Below are 16,050 nucleotides of genomic sequence, written 5' to 3'. Positions count from 1 at the left end.
AACTGAAAACTGGACTGAATATACTTTGGCTAAATCGTTTTTAACCTGATAGAATTAAATGTAATTCACACTGATAAATTTTAAATGGAGCTGGGTTTTTTGTCACAAACATAACTTATTTTTAAGTTATAATAATAATTTGAAAACATACTTATATTCTTTAGCCACAACCAAAAAAAACAAAAAAACTTCAATAAAGGTGTCTGGTCTGTCCTCCCAAATATTTTACAGTATACTTTACAGTTGTTTTTTTGCCATACAAAGGCAGATCTGACAACATCTTGGACTTGGTTCATGAATTCAAGGATAAATATTTAAATGGCTGATATATTTCTGAAGTTTCGAGTCTGTGTGAGTTATCTTCTCTCTCTTAGGAGAGCTAACTGAAGCAGATGGACTGGAAACTAAAACTTTATTCTGCATTTCTTTTCCTCACCCTGAAACGATCATTCCCCCATTAAAGACACATTAAAGTCAACACCAAATCAAAAACGACCCTATTTACTTTCAGAATCTGGTCTTAATGTGAACGATTCATCAATGCACACTATCATTAAAATAAAAAAGATTATTTCAGATTATTCCAATAGAAACATTTGCTTTGCCTCTTTAACTTTCTTTTTCAGTCAAAGAGTCAAGAAATTCACCCTTATACGGGCAAAAGTCTAATTTTTCCATTGACAATCATTTGGAAGTAACGAGGTATTACATTTTTGCAAATATTTGTCATTTATATGTTGCTTGCAAAAATGTAATACCTTGTTACTTCCGAATGATTGCGTATATATATATATTTATTTCTTTTTGTGTCCATTTTGGTATGTAACACCCATTTTCTCATGACAAGTAAATTCCCATTTGACAAAATCAAACCCTTCATTTTTCTCATTGAATCTTGTTCAATTGGAAACAATGTTACATTACGAAAGTAAAACAGGTTTGGCATTTCATGTTGACTTTAAAAGAGGGGGAGCATTGAAAATAAAAACATTTCTAATGGTGAGCAAATTTACAGACACTACGTTTATGGAGAAGAGATGACAAGATAAATGTGGGCAGATGATAAATGCCGATATTTAATTTTTAAGAACACATACTATTAATAGAGCGTAAAAATGATGTCAGGCATCTTCAGCGGTGGTTCACCACAGCCCACAGCCTCCTATGATGTGGAAACGCTCTGGACCAACTCTCATGTCATTCTTCCTCCATAAAATTATCTGGCCATTATTTTTTCAGTATTCAGCCCACAAATGTTCCTCCAGTTCAACTAATCACTGTCTAAAATTACAGCTACAGTTGAAGTCATACAGTGAAATGTTCGATTGGAAAAGCGGGGATCGGTTTATCATCCAGTGTAGAGCAATCCAGTGTTGTTTTTGTTTCCGTCTTTGGAAATGGGAGTGGATGGAAGCGGTCAGTTGTTAGTTGTGTTGTTTTTGTCAAAGAGAAGAGGCGGCGGCGTTGAAGACAGTTTAAGGAGAGTGCAAAAGGAACCTTGTCATGTTTGAAGGGACATTGCTCTAATTTGTAGGAGGGTCAGACACAGAAATATCGAACGAGTGACCTCAGGGGGAAGGGCAAAGGAAAGGAAAGCAACTCAAACAAACTAAAGGACAGAAAGAAACGAGGGGGTAGAAGCACAAGCGCCATGGCAACACATAGAAAGAGGAAGAAAAGAGTTACCCATAAGTAGACGACGTTTCACCCGCTTGTCCACATCAGCTACTGACGTGGTATTGAATTCAGAGCTCTCAATTGCAGCCTCATCTTTCTCTAAAACACAAGTGACAGGGGACAAACAGGGAGGAGTAGGTTAATGTGCAGCCCAATGTCCATCGCCCGCACAGACAGCCCCGCTACAGGCCGACCCGCCTCTGGCGACACGTGGACGCCTGGACGCGGGCTGCCTGACCACCTTGGCGTTTGAGCCCAAACCAAAGCCAAGAGGCGTAAAGCCATGAAGAAGCGCAAATAACCCTGTTAGAGTGTTAATCACATGAACAAACAGATAAATAAAAGAATATCAAGATCTCCCGAAATAGGGGGGAAACGAACATGGGGACGTGGGAGGAGCTTAACAAAAGGGGGACAGGGATTGGACGGGAGGGGCAGAGATTGACAATAAGACGCTGTTTCCGTTGTAGTTCGTCTTCCATATCAAACAGCCACTTGTTTACCGCAGTAACAGAGAGGACGAGCAGTGGAGGAGGGAGAGAGAGAGAGAGAGACAAGGGATACAGAAAAAGAAGAAGGGGAAGGATGGATACAAGTCAAAAGACAAACTGCATGATAATGAGATGATGACAAAACAGGACACAAAAATAAAAAAACACTCCGTGACAAAGATTGAGCTGAAAGGAAGATGACAAGAGAAGGATGGAGGTCTCATGGTGGGGTCCATGAGAGGAAGGTGGGACATGCCGAGAGGTGGATGAATGACAGAGTCTGGGGCAGCGCTGGTTGCCTGTTTGTCTATGGAACACATTACAACTGGCTTGGACAGTCGAGTAAATGCAGAAAACCACTTTCCGAGCGTAGGGAATTGCCAGGCGAGTGTTGTGAGGAGGGTAATGGCTTCTGAGCATGCAGATACAAGCACAGAATTGGTGTTAGAGAGGAAGGGGCAGGGTTCTGGGACAAAAGGAGCCAATCCTGAATGGGTGGAGGGCCAATCAGGGTGTGGATGCTTGCCTTAAAGGGACAGTTCACCTAAAAATTACAGTTCTGTCATCATTTGCTCAACCTCAAGGCATTTGTGTTTGCACTCATTCTAATATGGTGTGTCAAAATGCCATATTTGATGATGTGCCATATTTTAATGTACATAGTCAAAATTTAGACTGGCAACTAATTTTATGGTGCTTGTTTGTAATTTTTGGAGCTTGACTGCATTTATCCCCATTTACTTTCATTGTGTGGAATAAAAAATCAGCATGAACATTCTTCATAACATTTCCTTTTGTGTTACACACAAGAAAGACATACAGGTTTTGAATGACATGAGGCTAAGTAAATGATTTTTTATATTTGGGTGAACACTCCCTTTAACATCAGGCACTGAAAGTATGTTTGTCCTCCCCTCTTTAGTCACTGGAGGACACTAGAAAAACATTGAATGTGCGTGTTTACATAAATCTGTCTATTTCTGTGTTTATGATTTGCATGTATACAGACTTGGCTCTGACTGGCCTCTTTAGAGGACTCCACCAATCAGAGGTTGGAGTGAGTGCGATGTCACAGAGAAATTAAATAAATAAATAAATAAATAAGCAAAGGAGAAAATAATCAATAATCCACTACCTCTAATGTGACTACAGTAACCATAAAAAGCACAGGGGTTACTATTAATGTTTTTAACCAATTAAGAAGGAAAAACTATGAAAAAGAACGATATTTCACACGGACAAAATCATGCAGGCGAATGACAGCTCGTGCGTTAGTGTGAGAGGACAGGAAGTGAGCTGATAAGAGTAAAAGAAGAAAGCGATAGTGCAGGGCAACAGGAAAACATGCAACTGGCATGAGGAGGAGAAAAGGACGCTCTAAATGAAAAAAGAGTGACAGATGAGAGTGGAGAGGAGGCCAGTTAGGCATTGTTTAGTGACTCTTTTTATTCAGGGTTGCAGACAGGGTTGGTTCATGCTTGTTGTGGGGGACAAGAACGAGAAGATGCCATTGGCTGGCTGATTTCAGAGAGGTCAGGCAGGGGGCGGGACTGGTGTACAGATTGGCTGGCCAGAGGGGATGTTGTTTTCTGATTGGTGGGGACTCTCCCGTTGATCAGGCTGCAATTGAGAGGTGTGTTTAACCCGTTTTACCCTTTCTTTCTTGCATTCGTTAGTAGATTTGCTAATAAACCACTTTATTCCAGTCAGAATCACTCTTTAAATTGCAGACAAGACAGGCAATCAGTAACTTTCACCAGAGAAGCAGGAGGAAGAGCAGGGAGCCCATGAGACACGCCATACACAGGAGCGAAAGGGGGATCCTAAAGGAGCGCTAAACACAGTGAAAGACCAGACCCACACAGCACAGCTAGACACACAGACCACAGCGAGGGTCCAGAGAGACAGAGAGAGAGAAGAGGAAGAAAGGAGGAGGGAGACAGGGATGAGGTGGGAGCAGTCTCTACACTCCTCGTCTGGTCCCCGCGGCCGTTTGGTGTCGCTCCGTGGAGGCTGGAAAGGAAGAGTTGATTGAGTTTGACGGGATAGAGTTTGGCTCCGGGCTCTAAGCTGCCAGAGAGAGGCGAACCAATCCAGTGTACGGCAATCAGCAGGTACAACAAAACAAACTTTTGCGTTTATGTTTCTGTGGTCAGGGGAAATGTGCGTGTACTGTGTCAGTTGACAGTGTAACGCAAAACATGATTGGTCAGGACACAGTCATACAAAATAAAGCTGCTTAACAGTTTCATATTCATTTAAATGATGGTATATGACAACTATTAAAGGGATAGTTCACCAAAAAATCTATATTGTGTCATCATTTACTCACACTCTTGTCATTTCTTAATGACATTCTTCAGAAAAGAAGAAATGACTTTCTTCAGAAAACTAAAGAAGATATATATTTTTTAAAGTGTATTTTCTTCTCATACAATAAAAGCCAATGGTGTCTAAAACAAAAACATTCTTCAAAATATCTTATAGGTTTGTAATGACATGATGGTAAGTAAAGGAGACCATTTTAATTTTGGGGTGAACTACCCCTATAAATGTGTACTTCATTAAAACAAAATCTACAGTAGCATAAGAAAAAATTGTTTCAACTGAATGATTTGAGTTCATCTTATGTAGTTGTACATTAAAGACAAAACAGTAGCATAATAAAAGTTTCTGTATTCTACACAAAGTGGGTCACCTCATGAGCACCGCCATTTTGAGATCACATAACAAGCCGAAAAGTACTTATTTTACCTTGGTAAACTACCTGTTATTGGACATTTTAGATTGCAAACAAATCAACCATGTATGACTATAAATTATAAGCTTTTGCATCCATGCCACGATTCCAAAACGACTTACAGATAGGCACAACATTAGAAAATTGCCCCTTTAAAGGCACAATATGTACGATTTTTGCATTAAAATATCCGAAAACCACTAGCACAGTGTTATATATCACAAATGTTTCCAACAATGTTTAAATACAGAGAAATTCGCCAGTGAAGTCAGAGAAGTTTAACCAGTGTAACGTCCCGTGTCATTGTGTCGCCTGCCAATGGCGCCAAGTCCGCGTTATCCCCGGTTTCCGCTTTTACTGCCGTAGAAAACATGGAAACACAGTGAGTCTCATGAATAAATGCGGAAGTATCGCTGTAGCGTCTACTCGTTTAGCACGCCACTCTGTTGTTGTTTCGCACAGTCGATTTATTATCATTTGCAGCAGGTTCTGTCGCCAAAGAAAACTCCTATAAACGTAAACGTACGGGTGAATCAAATGACCCAATAAGAGTTTGGGACAAGAGGAGAAATAAAACAAGGATCAGTATCGGCGTGGCATTTCCTAGATGGAGAGAGCTTTGCGATAAACTTCGACTGGACAGAGACGCTGATCTTTCATGTGTTTGATTAGGTGAGCAACTGTTTGGATAACTTTTACCAACAGAAAACACTCCATCGGCAGTGGAGGTGAAGACGACAACTCCCGTCATTCCACGTTACTTCACAGCATCATTAAGCTAGGCCTTTGTTATTGTTCTGAATATGCGACCTCTAGTGGCAAAAATTACATCCCGTGCCTTTAAATATACATCTGACGTCACTATAGCCACTGGAATTTCTTGGCCTGGGTGTGAGGATCTGATTGGCCACACCGCAGTGCGGTAAAACTCATGTAACATGGAGTGTAAATGTGTTTCCTGTGCGCTTCACATGACTGATGACCCTTCACTGGCTCACAAGCCCATGTGAGCCCACTAAACCCACCTGCCAACTACAAAGTCTCTATCCCCACATTTACAACGTTTCAGTCCCAGTTCATGTGCATACACCCTGTCTGGAAGGTTTTATGCTTACACACACCCTGAGTAATGATACCAACGGATCTAAATGTTAAATTTAGGGTATATGTACTCTCGTAACTGAAAGAAACTTTGTATCGGCTAATGCTGTGGTAGCTGGCCTTCAGTTGGAGGAGTTTGAGGAGACAGCAAAGACTCATGAGAGCCAAATGACATTAAAAAAAAGATGCTCTTTGGAAGGTTTTCCTTAACTCAAGCACACATGCTGGCATAACAGATTGTAAAAGCCGGTCAAACATTGCAGAGGCCATGAGGTTCACCCTAAGAAAACAAGCATAAAAATGAAACTTACCTGCAGTGGATCATTTGTCTTCCCGAATTTCAAAAAGAAAGAGTGAGTTGAGAAAGAAAGAAAAACCCTTTTCTTCTTCATTTCTGAAGTATTGCCCCTGGATGCAGCCATACCCGCATGGCGCATAAAGTTTTCCCTTTCGGCAAATATGGCAGAACTCCATGTGCCGACTGGTTGGCTTTTCCACCATTATCAGAATGATGAATGTGTTTTGCACACGGAGAGTTCAGCGATGAAATTTCCATCATCAAGCACATCTTCCCAAACCGACACAAGCACACACATCTCTCTCTCACCCAACCCACCCTTTTCTCTGGCTTATGCACGTTTGCTAGAGCAAGATACATCAGAAGTCTCATTTTCTGCCCTAATAGTCACACAGAGCTGCGTGTGTGTGAGAGAATGAGAGCATGAAAGCCAGAAGAGAAGATGAATGACCAAATTAGCTGTGTCACTCCCCGAGTGTCACAGCTAATGGGCTTTTCCATCATTGAATTAGCCACTAACTGCTAAAGCAAGCACTGGAAACTACTGCCATCCCTGTACCACAAGGATTTAATGCTTTCATGGGCTGGGGTTTGTAGATGAGAAACATGAGTTTTCTTTTCCCACCGTTATCACTGACGTCAAACCAATAAATGCATTTTTGCAGCCCTTAATTGTTTTAGCCAAATATACACTTCTCTTTTCCATATAATGAAAGTGTCTGTCAAGCTACAAAATATGCAAAAAAGTAGGGATGCACAGATAAAAATAAAATTCTGGCTGATTACACTTCACTCCACATTCAAATATGGAGCATTAACCCCACACCAAGATCACATCAGATTCATTTGTGAACACAAATGAGATTTGAGACTATTGTGCAAATAGCACTATGGTGCTTCTCTGTTTGTAGCTCAACAGCTTCCAATTATTTTCATTGTATAGAAAAGAGACGTGCAAATCTCCTTTTGTGTATCACGGAAGACAGAAAGTCATACGGGTTTGGCACAATATGAGGGTGAGTAAATGATGACAGAATTTTCATCTTTGAGCAAACTATCCCTTTAAAGTTTTGCTTCATGAGTGGAAGACGCTACAATTGACGTGCGTACATTTATAGATCCCTGAACCGCATGGAAGCAGTTCGTTCCTGGATGCCACATGGGCAGGAGTGTGGGGTGTTCGTCTCTGAGACGTGAGGCCAATCTTTGGGGTTCGCCGTGCCAGAACCCAATGCACTCTCTGACCGCAGTGTACCGGGACCCTCAAAGCGGAAACCGTGATATGGACCATTCAACCGGCCTACAAAAACATCTTCAACAAACATTCTGTCCAATCTGTCAGACACAGCCCTGCACTTATAACCCTGGTAAAGCTCACTCACCTCGCGCTCATTGTGTAAATACGACAAGGCTGAGGTTTCCATGAAGAATTTCGCTAGAAAAGCTAAACGTATATATAAAAGACCAGGCAGTGCGTGTGTGTGTGTGTGTGTGTGTGTGTATGTATGAGAGAGAGTGACTTACCAATGCAGGTCTTGCTGTCCGAATGCAGGGCATATTTCTGATGACATCCACACACAGGCCCCACGTCGGTGTCATCGCACGAGTGTTGGCAACCACCATTTCCATAGTTACATGTCACTGGCAACACACAAGAACTGTGAGGAGGGCTAAAAAGAAAAGTGTTCCGCCATGGACACCCCTTAATCAAGGTACACATACACTGTAAAAAATTATATGATCAATAAGTTATAACAACATATGTTTTACAAACTTTAACTCAAGTTAAGCAAAATGAGTTTAATGTAATTTAAGTTGAATTGACTTAAACATCCAAATTGATTTTACTTAATTTAAGGGGGGAGGGGGAGGGGGGGTGCTATAGAAGGTTCCCTAAAGAACCCTTCAGCGAACAGTTCTTTTTTATGAACATCATTTAAGAACCTTTTTCCACTATAAAGAACCTTTTGTGTTCTATGGATGTTAAAGGTTCTTTATGGAACCATTAATGCCAATAAAGAACCGTGTAGTGTAGCAAAATAAATAGGCTTCACATCCAATATCTTTTGTGGATGTCAAAGGCCTTTGGTTGGACAAAGAGACTGTCCAGATACTCCACATCTAATACATTGTACAATACTTGGACGAATAGGAGTTTGAAGGACTTTGGTCCTCGGTTTTCCCACAAGTATTAAAAATAGAAGAATGACGAATCGTAGATGAAAGTTCTCCAGATGTTCAGGCCAGAGCCACAGCACTATAACTTATAAGTCCTTGACAGATCAGTGGCCAAGGTGGTTTGTTTAAGGAGAGATCAGTATTAGAGGACAGACTAAAATCAATCTGTAAACCTGTTGTTTAGCTTTGATGCCACCAGCCGTTTTTCTTTGAGATGGATATTCAGAAGCCACTTGTGGTCATAAGGAAAAACTAAGGGATTTTTCAAACCACTTGAAAAGAATCTAAACAAGTGTTGTTAACTTGAATGAGATCAATACACATACATGATGACATTATAATTTGTAGCTACATTAATTATAATTATAATGTGGCCATTTTAAATGTACATCAAGTTGAATTTTTTACTTTACTAAAAAGTTTGGGATCACTTTAGTTTAGGGTCCAATTCTCACTATTAACTAGTTGCTTATTAGCATGCATAATACTAGGATATATATTGGCTGTTTATTAGTACTTATAAAGCACATAATAATGCCTTATTCTGCATGATCATATTCTACATCCCGTAACCCTACACAATTCCTAAACTTAACAACTACCTTACTAACTATTAATTAACAGTAATTATGAGTGTATTGAGGCAAAAGTCGTAGGTAATAGTTGGTTAATATTGAGAATTGGACCCTAATCTAAAGTGTGACCAAAAGTTTTACACCTGAAGAAATTAGTAGTATTTTTGACAAATGATTTAAAATGATGTACACTCACATCCAGTCGTGTCATGTCACATATATATTCTGGTTAGGGGTTACATAACTAACGAAGCACATATTAAAATTTTAGGAGTCTGAGAGATAGAGGGAGCAATGATATTAATATGATTATTTTGCTAAGTTGGTACATACATTTGCAGTCACGTTGATTTTCCTCCAGCTCAAATCCTGGACGGCACTCACACGCCACACCACCTTTGGGAGTCTCTCTGCAGATATGGGCACAGCCATGTTCCTTATTCATACAGTTCATCCCATCTAGCAAAAGAAAGAAAGAGAGAAAGAGAGAAACCTGAGTTACAGTCATGTAATCTCCCATTACAAACACTCCTCTGGCAGGCTCCTGGAGATGAGCGTGTGATTTTTATGAGTGGTGTAAATTAGTTTAATGTTTCTGCCACAGGACCTTTTTTTCACACAGAGAACAACACTGACACCGACTGACCCGTGGAAGCGCACACAAAGACTCTCTCCACGGACAACATGCTCAGCAAACATCTACAATCCTATTTTCTTCTGAGATTGCAAAATCTCTCCTCCTGTCATCATTTACTCACCCTCATATCGTTCTAAACCCTTATGACTTTCTTTCTTCCAAGGAAGACAAAAAGTGAAATTATGAAGTACATATCGATTTTTTCCAATGCAATTATTATTATTATTCAAATTATTATTTATTATAAAATTATACGACGTTGACTGTTCCAATATGGCGTGGGCGGCTTGAATGTGTAAGTAAAAAGTATCGTAAAAAAGAGGTCCATTCAATCTGTGCACTATATTCCAAATCTTCTGACAGCATATGTCGACTAAAAGTGAAAATAAACCATTTAAGTCATTACTCTTATAAATAGGGCAATGTATCATGAATGAACAGTTCTAATTTCAGTGAGTCGCCTGATCCAGTTCATAAATCAGAATGATTTGGTTGTTCAGTTCAGCTCAAGGCTCAACAATTTAATTATGTTTTTCTGTCTTTTTAAAGATTGAAAACTCTGATTAAATGTAATTGCAAGGAAATATGAGCAGTATATATATATATATATATATATATATATATATATATATATACACAAACATATTTTATGTACTATATTACTAGTATATATATATATATATATATATATATATCTGTATACAAACTATATATATATATATATATAGTTTGTATACAGATATATTTATATAAATCTGCGTTTTACGGCAGAAAATCATGCAGGTTTTTGGAACGACATGACATTGCATAAACTGACAGAATGTTCAATTCAGGAAATCCTTTTCCTCTGATCTCATAAGTAGAGTATAACGGTTATCTAACACAACATCTCTCGCCGTCCTGAGTGAATCCTCCAAGTTTCCTAAACAAAATGATAACATAAAAGCCCGGAAAAAAAAGAGCCAGACAAGGAATGACAGAAAGGAACTGTTGGGCTTCTCTAATGGACATCCTCCTCATCTTCAGGCCAAACAATGAGCAAAGAATGTGTATGTACACAAAAGCAAGTCTCCGTGGAAACATGGCGGGTTCTTGCATCTCTGCCCCCGCTGTAGCCTCTTCAGAAGCGCTAAGTGCTCTCAGGACAGAGCCTAAAGTAGGCTGCTTTTCTGTCGGTGTCCCAGAGGACACCTTGATGTGCCTAATTAACGTGGACTCTGGAGAGGTCATCAAACCTTTAAACGACAAAGAGATCTGCCACAATTCTCACCCAACGGTGTGAGAGTGTGAAGCACTATGGAACATTTTAAACACCATTACTCTATGTCAGTGATTGGCAGACTAATATAGTGAGAGACTTGATTGGGCTGCACAGGGTTTGATAGGGTTTTAACTGGAAGTGCTGGAGATAAAATAAGACCTTCTGCCCGGATAAAGTTTTAAATATGCCATCCAGCTGTCACAAGAACACAGACAGGAAAGGAAACAAAATATTGACCTCTTTCACCTCAGACTGTCATTCCTCCATTTGTGTACATCCACAGCAGCACTTAGGAAATATGCAACAGAAAATGGCAATTATTGGAAATTTTAAGTGAGTGCTTGTGAGAGAAAAAGACAGCAGGCTCATGCACATACGTGTGTTTAATATCAGTATACACTCTGTGTGTGCATGTGCTCTGTTACTCATAAACCCACCACTTAAAATAAGTGCTCTAAAACCCCAAATGCAATGTCAAAAGAGAAGCCACCTTTTAAAGTCTAAGGTATAATAATTTATGCACCAATTACAGTACAGCTTAACCCGGCGTTTCTTCTGGCCCGACAAAACGGTCTCATATGTCCATAGATGGAGAGAATAGGATGGAATCTGTCTTTGAAGCTCTGAACGTCAACATAATGTGGATAAATTTGAAATAAAGACCTCTTAAGATGGCCCCCATATCCAACAACTCTTTATAAGGGTGGAAAAGTTTTGTTTTAGCCCAGTGGCTCCGAATATGATTTAGCTTGCTTCTGATGTGTAAAATTGTTCAGCATGTTAACTGTTAGCATGTTAACTGTATTCAAGGGGTCAATGTTAACTCAAAATTCCTCGATCTTTAGAAATTAAGAGTTCAGAACATGAGCAACTTTTGCAGAAAAAAACAACTGTGACTAATATTATTAATTATAAAAATGATTACAATATGACACCTTGCTAACAGGAAGTGATGTATCTGTTCTCCAAGGTTACATTAAAATCTTGGCACGTTTGGCAAAGTTTGACACGTCTGTCATTTTATGTAACAAATGAATTTGAGTAAAAACCAGTTAACTATATATGAGTGCATACACAAACACGGCCTCAGGCCCCCTTTTTTCCCATCTCTTGTAAATGCCATTTTAATTGAAATCTGTCAGACTTTCAATCTCTCTCCAAATGCACAATGCTATAGGTACTAAGCCATGAATTTCAATGAGGCTCTTTTTTCACCAGCAACCATTGATGTCCTTCAACTGAAAACAGCCTTTTCCAAAAAACCCTCCCCAATCTCTTCTTCAAACACAAGCTTTCTTAACAGCTCGTCACAAGTTCTCTCTCTCTCTCTCTCTCTCACACACACACACACACACACAAGCTTATTAATTACGGTTAACATTAAAGTGGGCCTTTTTCTGGAACCTTCCCCGGCTAACCCAGTGACCCTTATTGATGTCACTGTGACTGGAGAAAGAGACAGTATCCCGGTGTCTATGTGCGTTTCTATTCTCTCTCTACTTCTGTCTCTCCCTCAGCATAAAGGTTTACAAATAGCTGGTGATCATAAACTGAGGCAAACATACACACTTTAGCCTTTACGCCTCTATTCTGACATAACGCAGCTGTTTTCTTCAGTGAGGAAAGAGTCAGATAGCAAAAGTGGGAGAAAGAGAATCTGAAAAAAAAAGAAAAGAAAAAAAAAACAGAGCTGGACATGTATCAGGACACCTCTAATCTTGCACACTTCTACCAACCAGGGATGGACTGGAACAAAAAATACAAATACAAATACAGCCTATCATCTGCTCCAGTTCATAGCCAGCTGTAATACTTTTTTAGAGAATTTTTTAAATACATATTATTATTATATATTAGATATGTTTTAGTTATACAACATTCTACCATATCGATTATATTTTGAATGACTGGTTTTTGAATGAACGACTGAATGAATGAATGAACGGTATGTTAAGGAGTCATGTGATCAAAAAGTAAAATCAAGGATTTTATAAATGATTCTTCAATTAATATACAATATTATATGATACACAAACTAAACTGATACAGTTCACAAACTCAATGCTCCAATTGCAGCAGATTCTCAGTGAAAAGTGACTTAAATTTGATTCTGTACACAAAGCTGTGACTTTAGAAGACTTATATGGATGACATATGGATGATTTTTGATCCTTTTATGGTGCTTTTTCCACTTTTTAGAAGGCATAATGACAGAATAAAAAAAAATATGATCCACCCTTTTGGGGTGAGAAGTCCCTTTAAATGAGTCGGCTTCAAAACGTTTGCTTTGTATATTTAAACAAGTTTTGACAGCTGGCCCGCAAGTCAAGGGAAAAGTTCCGGTTCTCCTTATAGCCAGTCCATCCCTCTTCCCAACATGACTCCACCTGCCACAGTCAAACTACATCTTAAACTGTAAGGGAAAAGACATAACGAAAACTATAAAAACAGAGCAAAAGAGGAAACGCAGCAGCTCATGAAGGTTACTTCAGCCGAAAAGCTAATATTTAATCACAGTATTTATAACCAGCGGAAGACGGTGGGCAAGACCTTCAGTGCCCACTGGCTGTCAGCACCTCAGCAGTATATGTGCATGTGTTTGTAAGCGAGTGTGTGTGTTTCGTACAGTTCAGTCAAAGTTCTTCCACCCTAAAACTGGCCCAGAGAAGGTAGTTTTCCAACATGCTACTCAAAACTCTTTATTTAAAGAGTAGTAAGTCGTCACTCATCACCATTTTTATGTAAAAAAAAAAACACACACACACAAAAAAACATCATCTCTAGGACTACAAGCAAAAATACGCACATGCTAATGCCCTTTGACCTCTGCCGTGACCCTGCGGGATTCCACCGTCTGAGCAGGATGTTTGCTGGGGACTCGGGACAGGAGCGGGTGGCCATGTGCAAGTGAAAGGTCTGAGACACTTTACTTACACTTACATGTGTGTGTGTGTGCGCGTGTACAGTGGATTCGTTTTGCTCACTTCCTTTCCTCACACAATCCAAATAAACACATTTGCCACCTAATGGTCAATCAGCAGTGTTTATCTTTACTGTTTTTTCTCTCAATTCTGTTATCCTTCACAGGACAGAAAGTGAGAGAATAAAAGAAGGTGAAGAGAGATTTTGAAAATGCTGAGGTCGGTATAAGATTTTGCAATGTTTTTGAAAGAAATCTCATTATGCTCACCACCATTTATTTGATCAAAAATGAAGTAAAACAGTAATATTGTGAAATACAACTGTTTTCTATTTTAATGTACTTGTGAAATGTAATGTATTCCTGTAATGCAAGCAGCCATTCTTCAAGTCTTCAGTGTAACCTTCAGAAATGCTCCTTCAGAATTGGTGCTCAACTGTCAATGTTGAAAAAGGCTGTATTGCTTAATATTTTTGAGGAAACTATGAGACATTTTTTTCAGGATTCTTTGATGAATAAAAAGTTCAAAAGAACATCACTTGTTTAAAAATGTCCCCTTTAAGAGAGGTCTTACTCTAATCTTACCAGAATATAATGCTTGTGTGAAGATGAAGATGTCTCTGTCAGTGTGTACAGAATGTGTAAAAAGGACTGTAGTGTGTGTGTGTGTGTGTGTGTGTGTGTGTGTGTGTGTGCATGTGAGTTTGGGTCGTATTCCTCTCATGTGCTCATAAATCATCAGCCTGCATTTCTCCACCAGCGTCTGAACTGTAGGGGTGGCGCCGGGGTGAGCCAATGCATTAATGATTTTCTCCCGACAGAAAGAGAGAGAGAAAGAACGAGACAGAGAGACAGGTAGGTAGACCTGAAGACCGTCATGTCACACAGAATAGGCGGGAATCACTTACATATATGCACACATTGTATGTTATTTTATAGGACTTTTTTGTCTTTTTGTGAGCTTGACAGATGTGGTCACTATGTACAGTTCAATTTCAAAATTTCTCCTCTTGTTTTATGGGAAAAATAACAGCATGCAGATTTGGAACGACAACGGGAGTAAATAACGAAAGGATTTTCAGTTTTGGGTGAATTATTCCTTTAAATATTTAGGAAAGGTTCTGATTCATTCACACTACACTGCCAAACCCATTGGTTACTTCTACCTTTCTGAGTCCAGAGAAGCCGATTTGGCCGGGCAGAAAAAAGTAAAGTCCTAATTTACAACCCACCAACAATCGCCAGGATATCAGCGGTTGAAAAAGAATTTACAAGGTTATTATTTTCACAACATGAGGTGACATTTTGTGCCATATTTAAAATCCCATCAGGCGCCAAGGCTTCATTTTCAAACTGGACAGCTCGGGCCAGAAGAACACGGGGACGGAACGTTCCAGAGAAAAAAATAAGAAATAAACTAAATAAAATGCAAGCAAATGAGGGGGACTGATACTGTAATAATCCAGATTTAATTTCCATCCAGAGTGGGAACAGAGATGACAGAAAGTGAAGGGTTTACATCCACTAGGTTAGGCTGCTCTGACTCTATCAGTGGCACTGGGCCATTTGGAGCAGAAACTCAGTTTATAACTGTGTAAACTAAACAGGGTTCCAAAGAAACAATAGTCAATCTTTCCCAGGAATGTTTGAGACACAACTATAAAAAAAGAATAGTGAAGAAAAAATAACGATAATGGAAACACATCCCTGACGACTCATAGCCATCAAGCTTTATTGTTTCCTTCTGTGTGTGTACTTACTATTTCAACTCTCACTGAGACAGACAGACCGATGGATGGACAGATAGAGGGATAGACAGATTGATGGATGGAGAGATAGGCATACGGATAGACAGACTAAGGGGTGGGTAGACAGACAGGTAGATAAATAGATTTACAGATGGATAGACAGACAGATAGATTCACTGGCAGATAGACAGATTGATGGATGGATAGACATAAGGATGGATAGACACATCTGATAGACAGATTGAGGCATGGATGGATACAGGCAGGCAGACGGATATACAGACTGACTGATGGATAGACAGAAGGATAGAGAGATAGACAGACAGACTGACTGACTGATAGATAGACGGACTGATGGATGGATAGACACAAGGATGAATAGACAAGGATAGATAGGTAGATGGATGGATAGACAGAAGGATAG

At 39.5% G+C, this 16,050-nt stretch overlaps 1 protein-coding gene across 2 annotated transcripts in view; it reads right to left on the bottom strand.

The window, feature by feature from the left end:
- scube1 (signal peptide, CUB domain, EGF-like 1) overlaps positions 1–16,050 on the bottom strand; it is a 64,784-nt gene that overhangs the window by 23,155 nt on the left and 25,579 nt on the right. Inside the window, exons 5-7 of one of the 2 annotated variants that reach the window (XM_084111687.1) lie at positions 9,394–9,519; positions 7,832–7,948; positions 1,687–1,776 (exon numbers count right to left, since the gene is read on the bottom strand). In XM_084111687.1, coding sequence (XP_083967813.1) covers positions 1,687–1,776; positions 7,832–7,948; positions 9,394–9,519 — 333 coding nt within the window. The remainder of the gene's footprint in view (positions 1–1,686; positions 1,777–7,831; positions 7,949–9,393; positions 9,520–16,050) is intronic. The other variant, XM_084111688.1, reaches the window with a different exon arrangement.

Source organism: Abramis brama (assembly GCF_963993115.1).
Source record: "Abramis brama genome assembly, chromosome: 4".
Classification (NCBI taxonomy): domain Eukaryota; kingdom Metazoa; phylum Chordata; class Actinopteri; order Cypriniformes; family Leuciscidae; genus Abramis; species Abramis brama.
This window is presented reverse-complemented; position numbering and strand designations above follow the sequence as displayed.